The sequence below is a fragment of the Hippocampus comes genome, unplaced genomic scaffold (assembly GCF_001891065.2).
Source record: "Hippocampus comes isolate QL1 unplaced genomic scaffold, H_comes_QL1_v1.1 scaffold56, whole genome shotgun sequence".
Taxonomy (NCBI): domain Eukaryota; kingdom Metazoa; phylum Chordata; class Actinopteri; order Syngnathiformes; family Syngnathidae; genus Hippocampus; species Hippocampus comes.
In genome coordinates, this window is record NW_017842056.1 from 1262266 (window position 1) to 1283170 (window position 20905).

General features: G+C 48.3%; 1 protein-coding gene across 2 annotated transcripts in view; it reads right to left on the reverse strand.

Moving 5' to 3' along the window:
• The window catches only part of LOC109510388 (kalirin-like), a 21684-nt gene extending 1262 nt beyond the window's left edge, over positions 1 to 20422 (reverse strand). Inside the window, exons 1-41 of one of the 2 annotated variants that reach the window (XM_019860666.1) lie at positions 19944 to 20422; positions 18793 to 18867; positions 18610 to 18724; positions 18341 to 18533; positions 17972 to 18195; positions 17545 to 17863; positions 17342 to 17464; positions 17025 to 17216; positions 16437 to 16568; positions 16227 to 16361; positions 16063 to 16155; positions 15734 to 15856; positions 15527 to 15643; positions 15302 to 15376; positions 15106 to 15228; positions 14925 to 14977; positions 14574 to 14721; positions 14330 to 14499; positions 14147 to 14244; positions 12007 to 12170; positions 11779 to 11898; positions 11626 to 11705; positions 10962 to 11100; positions 9684 to 9818; positions 9325 to 9478; positions 9104 to 9219; positions 8398 to 8520; positions 7759 to 7941; positions 7384 to 7508; positions 7015 to 7081; positions 6373 to 6482; positions 6224 to 6293; positions 5980 to 6069; positions 5691 to 5783; positions 5504 to 5615; positions 4738 to 4928; positions 4538 to 4639; positions 4305 to 4459; positions 3820 to 3922; positions 2160 to 2321; positions 1845 to 2016 (exon numbers count right to left, since the gene is read on the reverse strand). In XM_019860666.1, coding sequence (XP_019716225.1) covers positions 1845 to 2016; positions 2160 to 2321; positions 3820 to 3922; positions 4305 to 4459; positions 4538 to 4639; positions 4738 to 4928; positions 5504 to 5615; positions 5691 to 5783; positions 5980 to 6069; positions 6224 to 6293; positions 6373 to 6482; positions 7015 to 7081; positions 7384 to 7508; positions 7759 to 7941; positions 8398 to 8520; positions 9104 to 9219; positions 9325 to 9478; positions 9684 to 9818; positions 10962 to 11100; positions 11626 to 11705; positions 11779 to 11898; positions 12007 to 12170; positions 14147 to 14244; positions 14330 to 14499; positions 14574 to 14721; positions 14925 to 14977; positions 15106 to 15228; positions 15302 to 15376; positions 15527 to 15643; positions 15734 to 15856; positions 16063 to 16155; positions 16227 to 16361; positions 16437 to 16568; positions 17025 to 17216; positions 17342 to 17464; positions 17545 to 17863; positions 17972 to 18195; positions 18341 to 18533; positions 18610 to 18724; positions 18793 to 18867; positions 19944 to 19998 — 5329 coding nt within the window. In that variant the 5' untranslated portion in view covers positions 19999 to 20422. Of the gene's footprint in view, positions 1 to 1844; positions 2017 to 2159; positions 2322 to 3819; positions 3923 to 4304; positions 4460 to 4537; positions 4640 to 4737; positions 4929 to 5503; positions 5616 to 5690; positions 5784 to 5979; positions 6070 to 6223; positions 6294 to 6372; positions 6483 to 7014; positions 7082 to 7383; positions 7509 to 7758; positions 7942 to 8397; positions 8521 to 9103; positions 9220 to 9324; positions 9479 to 9683; positions 9819 to 10961; positions 11101 to 11625; positions 11706 to 11778; positions 11899 to 12006; positions 12171 to 14146; positions 14245 to 14329; positions 14500 to 14573; positions 14722 to 14924; positions 14978 to 15105; positions 15229 to 15301; positions 15377 to 15526; positions 15644 to 15733; positions 15857 to 16062; positions 16156 to 16226; positions 16362 to 16436; positions 16569 to 17024; positions 17217 to 17341; positions 17465 to 17544; positions 17864 to 17971; positions 18196 to 18340; positions 18534 to 18609; positions 18725 to 18792; positions 19495 to 19943 lie in introns of those variants that run through there. The other variant, XM_019860665.1, reaches the window with a different exon arrangement.
• Between the last annotated feature and the right edge of the window lie 483 nt (positions 20423 to 20905).

The window sequence follows — 20905 nt, forward strand, 5'->3', positions numbered from 1 at the left end:
CCCATCAAGGCGACCAAAGCAGGCATCGGGGGTGACCCGCGGAGAAGCCACACGGTCGTTGTGAAGCGCTCGACCCAAGTCCAAAAGGAGTACCGGTCAGGGGGCGTGGCTTAGTCAAAAAGGGCGGGGTCTTGAAGGGAGGGTGACTTGAGAAGAGTTCCCATTTGTTGTTTTATGATAACAAGGGGAAGGAAAGTGCCTTGAAATGGAGTTGATGACGTCAAATGAAATTGAAAAATAGAAATCATAAATTCACCCAGTCGTGAATTGTGAATTGAATTGTGCTCGCCCTCGCGAGGGCGGTTGGGGGCCCGGGGCCTATCCCATCTTACTTTGAGTTGAGAGGGCAATGCACATATAGACAAACAACTGTTCAGTAGAGCGAGGATGGTCAAACGTTTTTCAATATACGGGAAAATGGAAAGAATTTCAGCATATTCAAAGTCTAAAATCAGCTTCGTGTTATCGGTGAAAGAGCAGAAACGTATTCATGTGATACTTAGGAATAAAATTGTGTGGCAAATTTTCATTGAACTTTGTTTTTACATTTCAAGAAATAGTGAAAATAAAGTTGAACTTGTCACGTTTAAATGTGTTTCAATTTGTTTGATCAAAACTGTGAAACTTTCATTGAACATTTTTTTTACATTTTAATAAAAAATAAATAAATAAAGTGCCATAGCTTGTTAAATTTCAAATGTATTTCCATTTTTACATGAAAACTGTGTTTTAATTTCATTAAAAAAAACTTTTAAAAGTAAAATACGATGACTTGTAAAATTCAAATGTATTTTAAATCAGCAATTTTCATTTCATTTTATAAACTTTCTAGTTTATAAGTTCTAACTGAAATATTGTGTCAAATTATTCCGACACAAATTTAACATTTTTATATTTTAATGTTCGCAAGTGTCAGTGGATTTTCATATAATTCTTTTTTTTTTACATTTTCATATGATTGACAACTTGTTCCATGTATTTCCAATTTTGAATCATAAAAAAATTGTGTGACAAATTTTCATGTAACTTTTTAAAAAGTTTTTTTTTTTAAAAAGTAAAGTGTGATAAGTCGTTACATTCAAATGTATTTGAAATTGAAATGTTAATAAATAAAACAAAAACAGGCATGTGCAGTGAGGGGGAGGGGGGGCTATCAGTGAAGGGCTGCCAATGAAGGCAGTGATGTGCTCCCTCTTACGATTTTAAAAAGTTTTTTTTTTTAAAAAGTAAAGTGTGATAAGTCGTTACATTCAAATGTATTTGAAATTGAAATGTTAATAAAACAAAAACAGGCATGTGCAGTGCGGGGGAGGGGGGGGGCTATCATTGAAGCCTGCCAATGAAGGCAGTGATGTGCTCCCTCTTACGAGAACCAGTCACGAGGCGAGCAGCAGCATTATGGACCAACTGGAGATGCTTAATGGAGGACTGTCTGACTCCAAAGTAAAGTGCATGACAGTAATCCGGCCGGGATGTGACGAAGACATGCTAATAAAGGTAATGGTGCATTAATTTTATTTATTTGTTCATGGGGTACATCTTAGCTAAAGGACTCACCCATTAAAAGAAGATTTTTTTTCCCTTTTTCTTTTTTTTTTCATGATTTAGTGAGCAAAGGGACTTATTTTTGAACCTTACATTTTCTTGATTGTTATGAACCTAAATTCAAATGTGGGTCCCGGGGTAGCAAGAGCTGAGAACCACTGGTTTAGAGGACACCAACAGAGACAGGAAAGGACCCGAATACAAACAGTGTTGACCAGAAAGCGTCAACAGGAAGTCAGATGGACAGCAGATAGGGGAAGTCGGGGGGTCACAGATTCCGAGTTCCTGAAGACACTCACCCTTCCCGGAGCTCGGCAGCGACGATGAATTGGAGGCACTGAAGGAGGTGGTGGTGGTGATGCAGGAGGGGGCATTGCCCGAGGAGGCGGGGGACGCCGGCACCAGTGTTTCCATGTCGGCAGCACTGTGGGAGTGCGAGAGGCAGAGGGCGCTCATCGGCAACAAGCCCTCCTGGTGGGGGAAAAAAAACAAAAACAAAAAACAGTCGCCATCAACACTTGACACCAATGGTGGGTTCTGGCATGTGCGTTATGTGCGGCCACACCAGTTGTTGCTATTGCCCGGACCGCCACAAATGTATCTGGGGGTCTTACCTGTTGCGGAGTTTGATCGGTGGTTCTAACAAGACACCAGCCAGGTCGGTCCGCTGAGCGTTCCACGAGCTCCACAGTCTGACCGCAGCGGACGCTGAGCTCTCCGGGTGAACCAGAGGAGAAATCCAACAACACCACCACTAGCTCGCAGCCTCCCGACAGCTAGATGCAGGTACACAAACACGCAGGTGGGTTATTGCAAAGTACAGAACTTGACCCATCCTTCAAAATAGAGACACACCTAGGGACGGGAAATCACAAACCCCACACCCTTTGTCAATGTGGTGTAGTATATTTTTCTGAAGACTTTAGTAAGTTACTGTCAAATTTATTCTTTTAGAATCATCTGGTGTGTGCACCTTGGCCACCTAGGCGCATTAGTATACCCATTTGTTCATGGAGGAGACACGCGGAGAAGGGTCGGTACTCAATCAGGCTCACAAATAGTAGTCGTTCTTTGCAGAGGATAAATAATGTATGACTTTGAATATTGTCATATGATCTGTCTACATGTCGTCCTCCACCATTTGTGTTCAAATATCCATTGCTAAAAAGGGTTACAGCATAGCAACACCGGTGCTGTTCGTTAGCCTGTGTATGACATTTCCAATTTTGTGTTAGCATTAAGCTAGTGAATCGAAAGACTATGCGGTTGTTTTAAAAATACGCTGACAAAAAATTGGAAAGCTCCTTTTGGAGGTCCGAGTATTCCGACTGACACCAGCTGTACACGAACACCAAGTGGGAACGGCATGGCTCGGGTGGTAGAGTGGCTGTTTCCCAATCTGAAGGTTCTGAGTTCGTTCCTCAGCCGTTGAGTGACTTTATGAAACAAAACTAATGGTATACAAGCGACAACAATCCTTCACAGGGAGTGTCCCGAAAGAGTTGGAAGTCTCTTTTTCGGAAGATTATTTCAGCATGTGCTCAACAGATGCTTGTCGTGAGGTTCACTCCGTAAGTCAGGCCGTATCCCAGCTTGTTTTTGCTCGCAAGTCAAAGCAAACAAATCATCAAAACAACTGCTCGTATCTCAGAAGTCGGCTCATCACACCCTCTGACGCTTTTGTTTGGTGATGCGCCGTGAGATTCTTGTCATGTCAAATATGCGCCATGCTCAATCAAAGGGCTGGGAAATAGTCTTAGAACGTTGGTGCGGTGTGGTACCTGCCTCGCCCCGCCCACCAAACACGCCCCCGTTCGGACCGTGGCAAAATTAACACGCATGAAACCGGTCCCTGGCCCAAAAAAAAAAAAAAAGTGAGGGGCCCCTGGTCTACAAGTAGAAATTCAGAATCTGGTTGGTATCATGTCAAGACTTTAGACTGTTTTATATGTTCTTTGGTTCAAAGCTGTGGGACGAAATGCTTGCATTAAAGATGAGCTGCTCTTTATACAACTCGGATTTGAGAGACGTTGATATAAGCTCACTGTCACATAAAAAAACAAACAAACAAACAAACACAACCTACCTCTGCAGCAGAGCAACGACGCAAAGTTTTCTCCAACAGTGAGACCATGAAGGGAGGAAACCCCCTCGCATGCAAACTTACACACACACACGCACACACACAAGCGCGCGCGTGCACACACCCAGCTGCAGCAGTGGTGAGGTCATGACGCACACGCCTCTCACAAAGTGTTGGCGAGCGAGCCGTACCTTGTCGCTGTCTGCGGTGTTTTGGGATGTTCGGGAGGCGATGGAGACGGTGTCGGGCTGGCTGCTGGCATCGCCCAAGCTGTCGGCATCCTCGCTGGTCTCCCTGTCAAACAGGAAGGGCAAAAAAAAAAAGTCTGTCAAGCAGCCAGATGCGGAAAGCCTCTCGTCGTGGAACACGGGGCAGGGCGACACGGCCTCAAACTCTCGTCGCCGTGGAGATCGAAGCCCTTCACGGTCACCGCATGCGTCGCCATTTCTGAATGGATTAGCTCAGGTCAATTGATTAGAAACAGAAATGTTGAAAAGTCAGCGACATGATGTCCAAAGTCTGAACCCAAACTTCAGAATTGTGAAGCAGATGTGCTAAGCGCTCCTCGAATGATTCGACCATTCCTTTGAAATTATTATTAAAAAAAAAAAAAAAAGAGATAACAGTTAATGATTTGCTCATTGAAGGTAACCGGGTCAGTCAAAGGCGCGCTCACCTGCGCGTGATGCTGCGTTGCCGCCCAAGAGTCAAATTTGGGGTTTTGGGAAGGGGGATGGGCTCCCTCAGCGCCCCCCGCAGGTGACCCCGTCTCTCCTGGATCACTTGGCGAATGCTGCGGACCCACTCCTGCTTCAGCTCCAAGGACGATGCCTGGTGGGAGAGCGCGACGGTTTGAAGGACGAATCCCGCCGCGGTTCACAGAACAGAAGCGACACCCTGAACATTTACCTTCAGAACCGTCTTGTTGTCCGAAGTGGGCGTCCTGCCGACCCAAAGCGCAAATTTACAAGGATCCCCTTCGATGTGCTCCGTCACGCCAAGTTCCGATGTCTGAGGTGGGGGTGGGGGGGGGACAAAATTGAGTCGTTAGCCGAGGCCCTCGTCCGTTTGTTTCTCTCGCTTTGCGTGCCCAAGCGGTGGAAATCTACCCTCAAGCGGCTCTTGTAAAGGTATTTGGTTCGTCCCGATGAATCTTTCATTTCCTTGCTGAAGATGAGCGACAGCTCAAACAGGAAGAGGTGTCGGTCACGCCCCTTCCTGATGAGGGATTTTGGTTCCCAAACGAGAAAGGAGTCTTGCAGCAGGAGCTCACCTTGTACCTCCAGACCTTCTTCGAGACCTGACAATGACATCTCAGCATTATTCCTTTACCAACTGGTCAGTGAAGGTGTCATCAACCTGCGAATCCACCACGTGCTGTTCGTGTAACAACAAAAAATTTGCTTTGCGTTTATTTTAATAATATTTTAAATTGAGAGATCCTTATTTTTCCAGTATACGGCGATAACAACCGAGTTCTGCTACGGGTAGTGACTTAGAAGCCAACAGATGCCACAAGACGGTGGCAAAGGCCCGCTGTCGTCTAAGTGAAGCGCCTCAACCCCACCTCAACGTAGTTCCTTGGCACCAAGATGCCTCAAGACTCTTGTCAAAGCAACGCTGTAACTCAAATTCAATTGCAAATATGTCGCGGAACGGAACACGAGATATAGTTGATTGTAAAATATGATTAGTTAATCAACTGATTAGTTAATTGGCTAGAATGATTAATTGATTTAAAAAAATCTATTTGTTGATGTGTTATTAATTTAGTTTTCACTGTCTTTGTTATTGATATTTTTATTATATATTTATTCTGAAAAGATCTAACGATATATGACAGGAAGTTAAAAAAAAGGCTTTGGGAAGAGTCACCCTCTAACATGCTAACGTGCATAGCATCGTTAGCTCTCTTGGGAACACTCAGCATGACGTCCAGGCCTTCTTTGATCTCGCCTTTTCCTTCTTCGCAGCAGGCCAACAACTCCTGCAAAGAAAAAAATAATAATACTCGCGCGTCAATGGAGTCAATGGTCGGTCGGCCCGTGCGTCGCCGGCTCACCTTCAGCAACAGTTGATACTTTGTGATCCTCTGAACGGGTTTGATGAGCGCCGACGAGATGGAGTTGGCCAGCCCGTGTCTCCTCTGGACCTCCTGCGAAACAAACCACACGGCAAAACAGCGTCGTGTTCAGGACCGCGCTCTCTGACGAGATGAGACCAAGCCTTTAGGGAGTCGCGTCCGAGACGAGTACAAGGCCCTCAAGACTGGTTTTGAGTGTGAAAACGTCGCCGGAAACAGAAACTGTGAGATCTGAAGACCTTTTGGATGTGAAAAAAAAAGGCATCACCTCAAAGAAGCCAGCACCATGCTGCTGGATCAACAAGCTGGAGTCTGGCTTGTTCCTGCAATAGGTCACGTACATGTGGAACTTGTCAGCCTAAGAGGAGGAACAAAAACACAAACATGAGGGTGGGATGGATGATCAACCCCTTTTTTTTTAAACTATCAAAGTGGATTTGGTTACCCCACTTAAGGGTGGGATGGATGATCAACCCCTTTTTTTTTTAAACTATCAAAGTGGATTTGGTTACCCAAGTGACAAAACAATGTCCCACATCTTCAGGAAGTTGCTCATAGTTCTCCAGCTCCTTCAAGAAAATACTAGAGACAGACGTGGTTGCGTCATTTGCGCGACGCACACGCACAAACGCCGACGCATTCGTTCGTGCCGATTCCCTACCTGTTATGGAACTCGTAGATATCCTGGATGTTCCCGAAGACCACGTCATCCCTGTTGCTGAGACCAGACGGGACGTCCTCGGAGCCGCTCGTCATCTCCCACAGGTACGTCTGCGGCGTGGCGGGCCACACAGTCAAGAGGTATCATGTTGCGCCAGCGTTAGCGCGGTCACGGCTTCAAAGCAATGCTTGCGAGGATGGGGAACCAAGTACGAATCATCCATGACTGTACTTGAGTAGATTATTTTTTTTTTTTTTTGGTATTTGTACTTCACTCGAGTAGCGTGGTAAGTAAAAGTATGGACTTGTGTGTGTGTGTGTGTGTGTGTGTGTGTGTGTGTGTGTGTGTGGGGATGGGGGGGGCCCCACGCAGTCCATGTAGGAAGCTCGGAGTCGAACCACTGTGAGGCAAACGTGCTAACCAGAAGACCATCGTGCTGCCTTCAGTAGAGCATTTAAGTACATTTCATTCACGGTACTTGTTTTTTTTTTTTTTTTTTACTTATATTGAATACAAATGAGTTGAATCAGTACTTGAACAGTCTTTTTCTTCTTCTTCATTCATCTGTGCATTCGAGCATGAGCGGTTTTGCCATCTCTGCCTAAAACCGATGTGAACAGTGCAAACTGGATCGAGTGGTACCTCGATGCATTCTTGAAGGTCCCTGACATAGACCCTCTCCGTCTGCAGCAACTCCGCCATGATGTACCTGCAATATACACACTTGTCAGCCAACATGAAGCGCACTGCAATGGTTCTTAGCATATTTATGACAAGCAGCACTTCGAACAATACTTGACTTGCCAAGTACCGCCGCCATGACCGACATTAAAGTACAGTAGCATAGTGGGCCTGTTAAACTAGCTAAATCATTTAAATGCACTGCACATAGGCTAAATCACAAAAATTGACCCAAATGAATGTTTGGCAACATATCACAATAATGAAAGATTAAATGTAAGACTTTTAGAATCACCGCGCAAAGGCGATGGCCAAGACTCGGTTACTCACTCTTTCTTGCGGGCTGAGCGTCTCTTCTCATCGCTGACCTGGTGGCTGGGGTCTGACAGATTGACTTCCGGGTCCGAGTCAGACAGACTGTTGGGAATCAGTTCGAGCTCCAAGTCCTTGTTGTCCTAATGGGGGGTAGAGGGTGGGGGGGGGGGGCACACCCTCCTGTTTATATTCTTTAACTATTTGAAGAAAATAAATAATCATTTGTGAACTCATTAGATGATGTTGTACAAATGTGGCATCGTGGTTGGAAATCACCACCCCGATGATGATACATTTACATGTTCCCGCTGTAACTGGCAATCCAATTTACAATGCGGTCGATTGGAAATGCTTTTGACGAGGGGGGGAGGGGGGGGCATGGGGGGGTACCTTTGAGCAGCCTCCCAGTGCCGTCTCTAGCACGTGGCGATACTGGCCCATCCTGACGGTGAAGTCCCGGTACCGTTTATCCACGGCGGAAACACAGCGGCGAAGCTCCAGGCGGTGGGCGTGGCCTTTCGTCAGCATGCTCTCGGCCAGTTGGATGAGCAAGTGAACCTTTTCCTGGGTGTGCTGAGGAGAACATGACAGAAGGAGTGAGAGGCTTCATGTCATCATCTTTGGCACCATGCACACTCGGAGCTGATTTAAAAAAAAAAAAAAACATTCTAATTGATACAGCGTATGGAATCCTGACTATCATCTAGGCCGGTATACACGTAGCTTGAATATCAACACTGCGCCTTAGTATATGAAAATAAAAGCAGTTTTTAAAGACCGAATTTAAATGAATTACACCAAAAACATTGTATAAACATTTTACCTACATTCAAACAAAATCAATCACTTCTTAAAGATGAAATCTACTAAAAAGTTAAATACAACTGAACCGTGCTCAGGCAGTGGTTCTTTCACTTACCACTAGGGGGAGCCCAAACAACACACTGCGCAGTCTCACTGCGCTAAAGCCCTTCAAAACGAACAAAAATAAACCTTTGCACCTTGGGCCGGCTCCGTGCACACTCTTACCTTGGCCGAAACACAAAACTGCCGGTGCTGGTTGAGCAACTCCTGCGTCTCCGTCGCTGTTGCTCCTGGTGACGTGTGTGTGGCCAGGTAGTGGTCTCCTGACTGTGCCAACCAATCCAGAGCCTGTCCAGTTCAGGGTATTGTATTTATTTCGGGTTTTTTTTTTTTGATAAATGACTCAATGCAGCCTTTCAAGACTAATTTCTGCATTTTTACAGAGAACCAGTGACAATGTGGTTGAAACGCATACAGTTCTCTGTACTCTTTCAAAGTCCCACAAAGATACTGTACATGATTTGGACTTTTACTGTTTCAATTTCCCCCCCGGATGACCCTCCATGACTAATGTGCACATAAAATGTGGTGGACACTAAGCCAGTTCATGTGACTGTTTCAAACTCCATTTTGAATGGAAAATTCCCACCGTAACCTCCGCATGCCAATGAATCGGAAATCGATTTTAATTGACGCGGCTTGAATTTGACAACATCCGAATAAATTTTTATTTCAGTTTTTGTGCATTTTGGGTGACTTGAGGAAAAGTGATCAGAAGTCATCAAATTTCAGGGTGAAAGGATGACATTGAGGCTACTTTTGCTGCTGTAAAAATATATCAATCCATTTGATCGGAATAGGATGCAAGGATTGATCATTGCAATACAGTTACATTTTCATCAACACAACATCATTAGCCAGCGTTACGTACCTGCTGTGTGTGGTTCTGAAACATGACGTACTGCTGGCACTGGTCCAGTCGGCGCTTCTTTAATGTCCAAAAATGAAGAACTCTATTTTCTCTCTGAAGCAACTCACTGAGGATACCTGGACATGACGCACAAGCACACAAATGATAAGCGCCGTGTTTCCTGGGGCTCCTTTACATTTTCACATGGTGTACGTGCATGCGTGCGTTGGGGTTCATGTCACCTTTGACCTGTTGCTCTGGTACCCGTGAGTGCCCAGTGACCTCGGTGACCCCCGACACGGTGACATTGTGGCCGGAGATGTTTGCCATGGTGACACTATTGCGGTGGATGTACTTGAGGAAAACTTCTGCGTTCCGTCTCGCGAGCGTGCAGGCCTGTTTCCATAGTAACAAGAAAGTGAAGGGCGTTGTCATTACCGCTAGCAAATTAGAATTGTATTTAACATCAGCAGTTCTCCAATATGGGGTCCGATTCTTTTTTTTTTTTAATTGCCCATGACTTTGTAAAGGCCCAAATTGTAGCTAGCAGACCCCGGGGAGCTGGGGAACCCGGGTGGGGAGCCACTGCTTTACACGACACCTTGAGAAAGGCTTCCTTCTGCTCCATGTGTTTGTTGATGAGAGGCAGGAGATGCTCAGGCTGTCTGTCTCCGCCCCCGCACCAGTCCTCCTCCCTGCGGTACTCCTGCTCCAGACTCTCCAGCACACCGCATACCTGCATATTCCAAGTGGACACACAGGTCAGTATGAGGGCTCTTTGGGACATCATTCACGATTACTGCTCACATACTAAAACACTCTCATATCGACTATGGAAATGTTCTCTCGCTCTCTCTCTCTCTCACACACACACACACACACTCACACACAACCACACTTCTCCATTCCCCCACCTCTGAAATGCCCTCACACTCACCCCTGAACAGGTCCTACACACACGACTGACATTTTTTCACTCACACACTACTGAAATGCTTCCACACAGACAAATGACATTTTTTGAAGACTGAAATGCTCTCACACACGACTGACTAGGCGGTGACTCGCCTCGAAACAGACACCGAATCAGAATTTTAAAATTCGAATCAGAACAGGCCACGCCAGCACAATAATGCTAACCGGCGAGTAGCTTAAAGTGTCATTTCTCCTTTCCGTCGTCCCCCACCACTTGTTACTCTCACAGCCCTCCCAGACATAGGAAATCACGGAACTTGTGAAGGTTGCTACAGTGCACGTCACGGGTGAAAGCGGGCTGCGTTCACGCCGTCCTAGCAAGGTAAACTAACTACAATAACACCCAGGTGAGCATAGCGCTAGCTAGCAGCTGGTATGATGGATATAAAATTGGTCCCAAAGAGGACCTTGGGTTCTGCTGCTGGCCATGGTGAGGGATACTGGAGGTTAAAGTTATTTTAAATTAAAAAGAAAAACTGAAATGCTTTTACACAACTGAAATGTTCTCACATACACACTACTGACACTTTTTGGCTGAAATACACGACTGAAACAACATTAGCCCACGATAAGCGATGAAAAACGACACCGCACCTCCATGTGTTTTTTGTTTCGATTAGACAGAGTCGATGAGCACGAGGCTTGTGCTTAAAGTTGCCACAGGAAAATATCCGCCACAAATAAGGCTAAAATCTGTAATATCTTGCTTCACCATCAATGGCGTTGATGCTCCCTCTTTCAGGTTCTGCCTTAAAAGTCCCCAAGATATCAAACAACCAGCCAAAATCTCAACTGAGCCAAAATCTCAAATTGGCGAGAAAAGTGCATTTTAACAACATTAACAAAGTAGTTGTGCTAAAAATGTAATGTTTCATATTGATAGGAGGACAAAACTTCTGACAACCTGTTGCGATGTTCTGTAGAAAGCGGCGGAAGCATTGACCAGTTTGAGTCGGTCCTCGATCCGCAGCATCAGAGTCTGCCAGTGGAGCGCCACCGTCTGCGCGCAGGACCTCACTGCGTCCGGATCATAATGGCCTGACCTAGATCAGGGGTCGGTGTTTTGGGTCAAGCAAACAAACGCAAGCGGCACAGAGACAAACTCAGAGACAGAGAAATTGGATTGCAGTGCAAAAAAGATCTGGTATATCCATCCATCCATTTTCTAATCGGCGTATCCTCGGGAGGCGTGCTGGAGCCTATCCCAGCCGTCTTCAGGGCCGTAGGCGGGGACACCCTGAACCGGTTGCCAGCCAATCGCAAGGGCGCACATAGATGGAAAACCATTCGTGTCAATTTTGGGGTGCCCAATCAACCTGCCATGCATGTTTTTGAAATGTGGGAGGAAACCGGAGTACCCGTAAAAAAACCACGCAGGCACGGGAAGAACATGCAAACTCCACAAAGGAAGTCTGGAGCCAGAATTGAAGCCTGCACCTCTGCACTGTGAGGCCGACGTGCTAAGTATTTGATCACTGTGTCGCCAGATTTGGTCAAGTCGACGAGAAAAAACAAATCCTTACTTCCTGAATGCCTAATACGCAGTGGCAGTGTGTCTGTGGACTAACCTGACGAGCAGTTCTGCTCTCTGCTGCAGGGCCAGAGCCACCTGGTGGGTCCTCTGCAGGGAGTCAGCATGCAGGAGAGCCTGGACATAACACCAGTTAGATGTTCCCCAATGGAGATGCGAAGCCTTCAGTTGTGTGCGTGTGTGTAGTAACCTCTATGGCCTGTTGGAGGCGCTCGTGTTCCCTCTGCAGCTGTTCGGCTTCTGACAAACAACTGGAGTTCAGCATGCAGGATGACAGCATGACCTCACCCTCCGTGATCCAACCCAGCACCTGACCGATGCACGTGATTCAGAACCACAGGTGTCGACCGCATATTTGGCGTTGCGGGTGTGTCCGTGTGACCCGTGTGACCCGTGTGTGCATGTGTGTGTGAGTTACCTGTTTGACCTGGTTCTGTAGGTGTCTAAGCTGCAGGTTCTGTTCCAGGTGTGTATGACTGTGATCCGCAATCTGCTGCAGTTCCTTCTGTTTGTCCAGCATCAGGCGTTGCAGCTCCTCAACCTGAGATGAGAGATTGCCCTCCACCTCTGACAGCTCAATTCCTGGTACTCTCACACACACACACACACGCACACACACACACACACACACACACACACACACACACACACACACACACACACAGGGAAACACGCAGACATGTGCACGTGCATGTCAGAAAATAGACTCCACCAATGAAATTCAAGTACATTACTATAAATGTGCAACCACCAATCATGTGCTTACAGTGTGTGTGTGTGTGTGTGTGTGTGTGTGTGTGTGTGTGTGTGTGCGTGTGTTCACGGCAAAGTCAATGAGCGGGTTTCCATGGGGACCAGCTGAGTGCAGTTTCCATGGCTACCCCATCCCCCTTCCGCCCTCCCCCATTATCGTCCTCTGCCCCCCCCCACGCACACACACACACACACACACACACACACACACACACACACACACACACACACACTTAAATCATCTGTATGTTACTGAAGCAGGCAGACTTACATCAGCCACTCTACAGTGTATTAATATATCACATTCTACTCAATCATATTTTCTCCCTTATAGTTCTTTTCACTTCCATAATGGTGCTGGTGCTGGTATCGGATGGCTGGTTTCCTGTAGGTGTCCCCACACTCCAAAGTGAAGAGCTACACAGGTGCTTCACCACTCCCGGCTCAGCAGCTAAGCTGTCACCCGCAAAGTGACATCATTTAGGTGAAGCCTGCAATTTTGACCCGTGAGCGCACTGAGGAGGAAGCACGAGAACCCCAACGCAAGAAACATAAAGCTACTTATTCAACTTTAAAGAGAAGGGGCTATAAACTAGAGTACTGTTCATAAGAAAACCACAGTCACTGAAGGAAGTGGCAAGCAAACCAAAGAACAACCCAGTTCATGGAGAACATGATGACACTCCCTTCTGCTTATCTGGGCAGATGCAGCAATTGAGGCAGAAATGCCCAGACTTCCCTGTGCCGATCCCCCTCTTTAATACCCCTTTTGCACCCAAAAAGAACTTGGTGCTCGTTTGGGGCCAGGGCCAGTGCCGTGCTTAGTTGGCGCTTCGCAAGTTCTTCAGAAGAACATATTTTGTTTTCCACCGGCAAAGAACCAAGTAGGAGCGACGTCATTACGTCATCGTAAAGCGTCCAAACGTCACTGTTTACGTCGACGTTTACCAAAGAGGGCCTGCGGTATTAATGATAATTATAATCCATCCATCTATTTTCTACTCTCCCCAGCCACTTCTTCCAACTCGTCTCGGGGGATTCCAAGGCATTCCCAGCACTTCCTGGGTGGTCCCCGGGGGACATCTCCCAGAACACCTCACCAGGGAGGCGTCCAGGAGGCATCCTAATCAGATGCCCGAGCCACCTCATCTGGCTCCTCTCGACGTGGAGAAGAAGCGACTCGAATCCGAGCTGTTGACGAGAAAAGTGTCCCTCCAGCCACGATGGGGCCTGGAGGACCAGGGTGCAGAACCCGCATGCCAGCCACGACCAAGAAATGCGTCACCAGGTTATCACTATAGCTGTGGCAAAAAAATACTCATTTTACTACCAACATTTTCGAAGAAAAAGTGACTTTGCCCCATCAGGGGTCATCAGAGCAAGTCACTCACATGATGCTTGACACAGTTTTTACTCCAGATCCAACCTTCTCGTTTTTATTGAGGAGTAAGACCCCAGTGGCTTTCACTCTGAAAGGACTTGAACCCCAATCTCTGTGTGTCGAAGGTCAGCACTGCAGTGTTACCCACAGAGCCATTCACCCACCACCAACATTTTCGAAGAATAGGACTTAAGATTTAGTTTAGCACACAACCAAAATCCAATTTTCAACCCAATCTGCTATGTCTAAATTATGAACCCATCTTTCATCATACCTCCATCCTATAACGAACTGAGCTCTCAAAACATATCAAGAGCCTCTGGAACAAAACAAATGAAATGAAACGATCAGCCGTTACTCCTTGGTCCATTTTGTGAGTTCCATCTCTCTGAACGTAACAGTTTGCAATTCCCGTTTGCCTCACCTGTTGACTTGACCTCGGTGATGTACTGCTGAAGGTCGTGACCTTGTTGGACCACCTCGTAGGTCATGTTGTTCACCGCGAGCCTCCGTTCCATGTGCCTGGAGATCAATCAAATGAATTCTGAAATATCACTCTCAAGTAGACATTTTTTTTTCCTCTTTGTCTGAACACCAAAGTGTCTACCTGTGAATGCGTTGCTGCGCTAATGTCAGTGCCTCCGGGCTAGCTTCAGCGAGTCGCGACGGCCCGAGTGCCTGCTTTTCTTGGCTTGCGTCAGATAGCCGCTTCTCAGCAGAAAGGTCCTGGGATTGTTTCTGGAGCTCCTGCTTCCAGGCGTCCATCTCCCCGGTTACCTAGGAAACAGCACGTACACATTGACCAACAACGGCGAGGTTTCAAGGTCATTTTGAAATGTCCCCACATTTACCTCCAGTATGCACTGTTGTAGGATACGCAGTTGCAGGTAAACATCTAATCGGATCTTCCGCTGATGGAAAACTTCCTCCAGCTGAACGTGGAACTCCTCCAGGTGCTGCAGCACTGACTCCACATGGGCCACTGAGCTGCCCTGGGGCCTAAAACAAATGCACACGACAGTCACTTTGTAAACCACACCTCAAGCGATCAGCTTCATGCACCGAGATGGAAACAAAGACACCCAACTCCAGTACGAAACAAACACAAACACTCGATTGAGCCCGAGCCAGCTCATGGAGGGAAGTAACCGTAACCGCCATGCAGCCATGGGACGCGAATCGAAGGCATCCAGGCTCTCTACCTGAGTTGCAGGATGAGGTCTTCCCCTTCTCTGATGACACTCATTGCAGCCTCCTGCGGGGCGGGGTTTAGAGGCCGGGTTAATGTGAGGGTTAGAAGTCGGGGTCGGCAGTGGAAGGGATGTCGGGCTTTGGTGAGAAGGTTAGTGTTTAGGTCTGGGATCAGACAAACCAGCCTTTTACCTGTGTGTTGGCCTGCTGCTGTTGTTGCTGGTTCATGAGCGCCTGCAGAGCTTCGACCGATTCCGAACCGGTGCAGAGGTCAGTCGAGAGCTGCTTCTGGAGTCCTTCCATCCAGGACGACAGCTGCGTGTGGGAGGTCGGGACTGTGATGGAGATCGGGTTTCGAGTTCTGTCACTCGCATCCTTCAGACGTTACCTCTTTGGTGTGTGTGTAGAAGGACACGGCCAAGTCGAGCAGCATCTTCCTTTGTTCTACTTTCTGAATGAACGCCTGCGGAAACACACACGCAAACGCACACAGCACGTCGCATGCGTTTCTCTCCAGCTCAATAATCGAAATAGATCGTTGCAATTTCTTTGAGCGGAGAAAAGGAATACTTCGGCATTGCGCTTAATTTATTGTCACGTCGTGCTGGGTCACCTGCATGCGGAGCTCCAAGTCTCGGGCCGCCTGGTAGATCTCTTCCTCCTCACACTCGCCAGACTGAGCCAGTTGGTCAGCGGCTTCCAGGAGCTTCTCTGCGTTGGTGTAAGTGTTCTAACGCGCGCGCACAACAATCACATGCGCACCGTGAACACGTCACGCGTACGTACAAAGAAGTGTGACAATCGCGAGGGTCACGCTCACTTGAGCCACTTGCTGGAAGTCGTCGTGACGTTTCTGAAGCGCTCGCGCTCGATGCAGAGACTTCCCGACGCCGCTGTGTTTGTTGAGGAAAACCTCACCGTGCTGCTCCACCCAGTCCAACACCTGACACGGTCGGAGGGAGGGAAACAAACGGATGGATAAGAGACGCTTATTGTGAGGCCGAATGTGTCGCAAGCCAGGAAGTAGTCAGGTCCCATCCTGTCAGTCAATGCGCGCATTGAGGAACAACGGATGGATAGAGACGTTTATTGTGTCACAAGCCAGGAAGCAGTCAGGTCCCATCCTGTCAGTCAATGCGCGCATTGTACCTGTTTGACGTCTTGTTGAAACACGCACAACTGAAGGCGCTGGTGGAGGCGGAGCTTGCGATGTTGCCACGCGTTCTCCAGGTCATGGTGACCCTGCGACAGAGTTCAGTGAATCCGCAGCTGTCCGTCCCCAAAGTAATAGTGAGATGCCAAGTCGGCTGTACCTGCATGACCTGGTGCAGAACTCCCATGATGCCATGCGTGGTGCCAGTAAGGTCTGGTTTAGTTGACGTGTCATTGTGGTCAGTCACCGTGCTGCGGTTTAACACGTCCAGCAAGGCTTTACCACTCTCGCTGACCTGCGCACAGACATGTGAGCGGAAGGGCAAACAAAACCGATGTCCGGATTGCCACACCGACGCCGAGACAATCACCTGAGTGTAGTTGGCAGACACCTCCTCATTCAGCTCCTGGTGTTTTTTTACAGCTTCCTCCAGCTCAGCCGTTGCCATCGGCAGCGATGCCTCGGCATAGGTCTGAAGCCACGCCTCCGCTTTGTGAAGGAACTGCGTACATAACCAGGTGGGAGGACAGGACGGGGAAATCTATGAAGATGTACGACAATCTTCGGCCGATTCGCAATTCGCTTTTTCACATGTTTGCTTCTTCATTTTTTTTTTCTTTCTTCGGGAAACCTCCCCTCTTGGTGTTTTTGTGCTCTTTTTAACGCATGCTGGGATGCCTATTTTAATGCTCAGAAACAATGAAAAATGCCATTGACGTGCTCACGGTTAGCATGCATAGCTTCAGTCTTAGAGCCCTTTTAAGCCATTTGAACACAAATGGTGAAGCAATGCATGTAGATGAATAATATAACAGTACTCACACGCATATATTCTTTATCCTCTATGAAAAAAAACGACTCATCTTCCTGAGTCACTTATAGTTTTGGTTTGTGTGCATGGTGGCCGAGGTGGGCACACCAGAAGCAGCGGCACAATCACCGACTTCTGACTAATCACCTGCTCTGCCCCTTGGTGGAAGCCAGTGGCCATGGCTAACGTGTTGCTACGCTCTTCCAGAGCTGTGGTCAGTAACTTCCAGTCTTCTTGTAGCTGTGAGGACACCGTGGCAATCCTCTCCGCCCCAAAGTGACCAGCCTCTGCAAGCCTGGCTGCCACAGTAACGACACTGTCCACATTTACACTCCCGTTCTACACACACACACACACACACACAGACACACACACACACACACACACACACACGCACACGGAATGTGACGTTTGCAAAGGGTGGAACAGCGAAACGAAAATGCTGAGTGACTTCACAAACTCACCATCACATTTGAGGTGAAGTGCTGATGTTGTGATTGTAAGTCAACGGCGTGCTGGTGGTTCTGACCGACCTCCACCAAAGTCTGCATGAACAACTCCTTACTGTGGGCGATCCACTCGGACATCTGTTGGAGACAAAATTTGATGAAGCGTGATTTGCGGATGACTCGCCAGCCGCTTGGTAGGTGAGTCTGCTCCAGCTCACCTTGGTGGCATCCTGCTCATACAGGTGCAACTGCAGCGCCTGGTCCAGGTGGAGCTTCCTGTCGCTCCAGCTCTGCAGCAGGTGAGTGCGAGCCACCTGCAGACGGTCTAGTAGAGAGGAGACCTTTGGAGCCACGCTTTGGAAGTCGGCCCCACCTGACAGCCAGCTGCCATGGCTCCCGCCGCCGCTCTCGTTGGAGGTGTCCCCGTGGGAGGGGCCCAGGCGCATGCGCTGGAGCAAGCTCCTCCCCTCTCGGTCGAGGGCGTCAACTGGCGCTGTCGCGATGGTGTTTCGGAGACGATTGTGTTCTTCGAGTATTCTGCAGATCAGAAATGGCTTCTGATGCTGTTGCTAAAATGTTTTATTTTGTCCCTTTGACACACACTGGCAAGCTTTTGGGCCGCTAATCAATAAGTGGGATCCTTACTTGCGGGAGTCATCCACATCTTGCGGTTCTGGTAAGCTGGTCAGCCCAACTTCCAGCTGATCCAACTGGTTCAACAGTTGCGTGGCGGCCCCCGAGAACTCCTCCAGACCCAGACGCAGCTCGGTCCACTCCACATGATCATACTCCAAGGAGCCACCGAGGTCAGACGTCAACTGAGAAGGGTCGACCAACCGGGACAGACCTTCGACAGACACTAGATTGGTCTGAAGACAAAATTCTGAATTGGTAACAAGCTTCAGTAGGAATGAAGTTTACATTACTAGAAGTGAAGTTGTTAGTAATGAAATTGGAGGTCGTATTTTTGGAACTTAATGGCATTCGTGCTAATTTCGAATGAAATAGCAGTACCTCAAAGCTGAGCTTGGCACTGCCCAGGTTGGTCTTGTGTTTCTGCCAAAAGGTATCAGGTTTGATGAGCACCGCCGTGTGGATGTTGGAGGAAAAGGATTCCTGCAAAGTACGCAACACGGGCTTCACGCTGTCCCACTTACTACCACGCATGTCCACTACCACTGTGAACCCTCGTGCGCGCACGTCCTCACTGAAACAGAGAGAAAGAGAGACGGTCAACGGAGACGGACAGTCCTGCGGGTTGATGCGACGACAAACGAGCGCACCTAGGTATGGTTGACAGGTACGTCACCAGCCGGCTCAGATCTTCCTGCTTTATCCGCTCATGGTTGGTCCTGGCTGGGAAGGTCAGGATCGGTCCTCCTCGTTTGTCTCGTCCCCCTGGACATTTAACTGGGTCAAGACCAGACCAAAGCAGAATGCCGCCATGCTCTGGCAGTGGACTTTACCTGACACAAAGGCCACTTTCTCTCTGAGTACTGTCAGGACGTCACCCGCCCGGACCGACTCTGCTTTACTGGACCCTAGAATTCCGAGACACGTTGTTATCTCTCCTGCCAACATGACTGCACCAAACGTGGTTTTACCGTGGTCCATGCTGGGCTCTGTGGCTGAGAGTAGAGCGGTCGGACTTGCATCTAAGTGTGGGAGTTTAGCTCAGTGACTCATCATGAATGAGGTTTGCAGCATGGACGCGTCTTTAAGGACCAAGGATCGAAACAATCGACGAGCAACCCGAGTGATCCATCAGTTGTCAGTTTGAGCAGCAGACAGCAGATCAGTGAGGGATGCGCACAAACATACGCACTGAGTCAGCGATGAGCCCAAAATAACTGCGTTGTGGAGGGCTTCAAAGAAAGTTGCTCGAACTGTCAGGACTCATTAGCCTGATTACACAACAACCATCAGGAAGATGTCTCACTCTGACTTGAATGTGGCCGATAGCTGTTTGAATGTTCACCCATCCATCTTCCATACCACTTAACCTCATTAGGGTCAAGGGTGAGCTCGACTGACCGTGGGCGAGGGGTGGCGGGGTACCCCACTCATCACAGGGCTCACATAGACCAAAAACCATTCACACTCACAATGACATCTCACAATAATTCAGAGTCTTTGATGAACATGCATGTTTTGGAACGTGAGATGAAGACTGTGGACGCAAGGGGAGAACATGCAAACTCCACACAGGAAGGCCGGCCGGAGCCTGTATCGACATCCCCAACTCCTCTTGCACACCAGTGCCGGTGCTGTTTTGACAAAATGATGCCATCAAACATTCAGTCTCAAACGTGATCATCGCAACCACCCCTGTGAAAATCAATATAGGAGTCCATAATTATATCGCCTCAAAGTCAGTTGCAGTTGCTATAATACGGTAATTAAAACGCGGTAGCCAATCAGACAGCAGCATTCCCATTGGCTTTGGAGTACAAAAACTCGTAAATGGGCATGTGACCATATGCCCATAGCAAATACAGTACGGCGCTCTGAGCGTGCTCCTCGCGCGCGCGCGCGCGTGCACATCTTCCAAGTCAATGGGCGTATGTGAAGGCATCATGGCGATAAAGCAGTTCGCGCACACGCTCACACGCCCTACCTGCCGTCGCCAGGCCGTCCGGGCCCGTTTCTCCTGCTCCATCCACCGAATTCATCTTTCTCCCTCCTCCTCCTCCTCCTCCTCGTCCTCGGGCTCGTTCCTCCGTTATGTACCGTTGGTCGCCTCCTCCCCTGCCTACCCGTCCATACCCGCGGCTTCACATCGGATGTGGCGCCCGAATTAAGCTAATATTAGTCCGCCGTAAGGGACGGATGCGTTCCCCTCCTCCCGGTAACGATCAGTGGGTCAGTGATGGTGCATCCTCCACGTTCAGCCTCGGCAGACCTACTCCTTTCTCCTCCTTCCCGATGGTGATGGTGAGGCTTTCTACGGTGACGCCGCCGCACGGCACTGAATCTCACACTTCATCGTAAATATTCGCGTTACCGTTACCCCATGCACGTACCATCACACGAACCGGTTTCTCGCCCCCCCACCCCTGTTCTCTCTCGACGATGATAAGCTCTCTCGGTCTGCGCCGAGTAGCACCAGCGCGCATGCGCGCAGAGTGGGGCTGTGCGAGAGGGCTGCACCAGCTGCTGGACGCGCGCTCGCGAGTACACACACACACAGGCACACTCAAGATGCCGTGAAAGTTACACTAGTTCACACCGGTATTTCACAGTAGTACTTAAAGCACACTCACATCAAATCGTACACTTTTATTCCATTACGAACACCTAATGGTTCGATTAGTCTGCTCAAGTCGCACTACGAGTGTACAGAAATGTTATACGGGAGTGGATAGTGGAAAAGACATAAGATATTGGTTCTACAGGTAGGCCTTGGCGGAATTTACATACCAGTGAGAACAAAGTACAGTACTCTCTCTCTCTCTCTCTCTCTCTCTCTCTCTCTCTCTCTCTCTCTCTCTCTCTCTATCTATCTAAAGATAGATGTGAAGTGAAGCCAATGAAATCGCTTCTTACGTCATCATGAAGCGCCACCGAAGAGAGACGGAT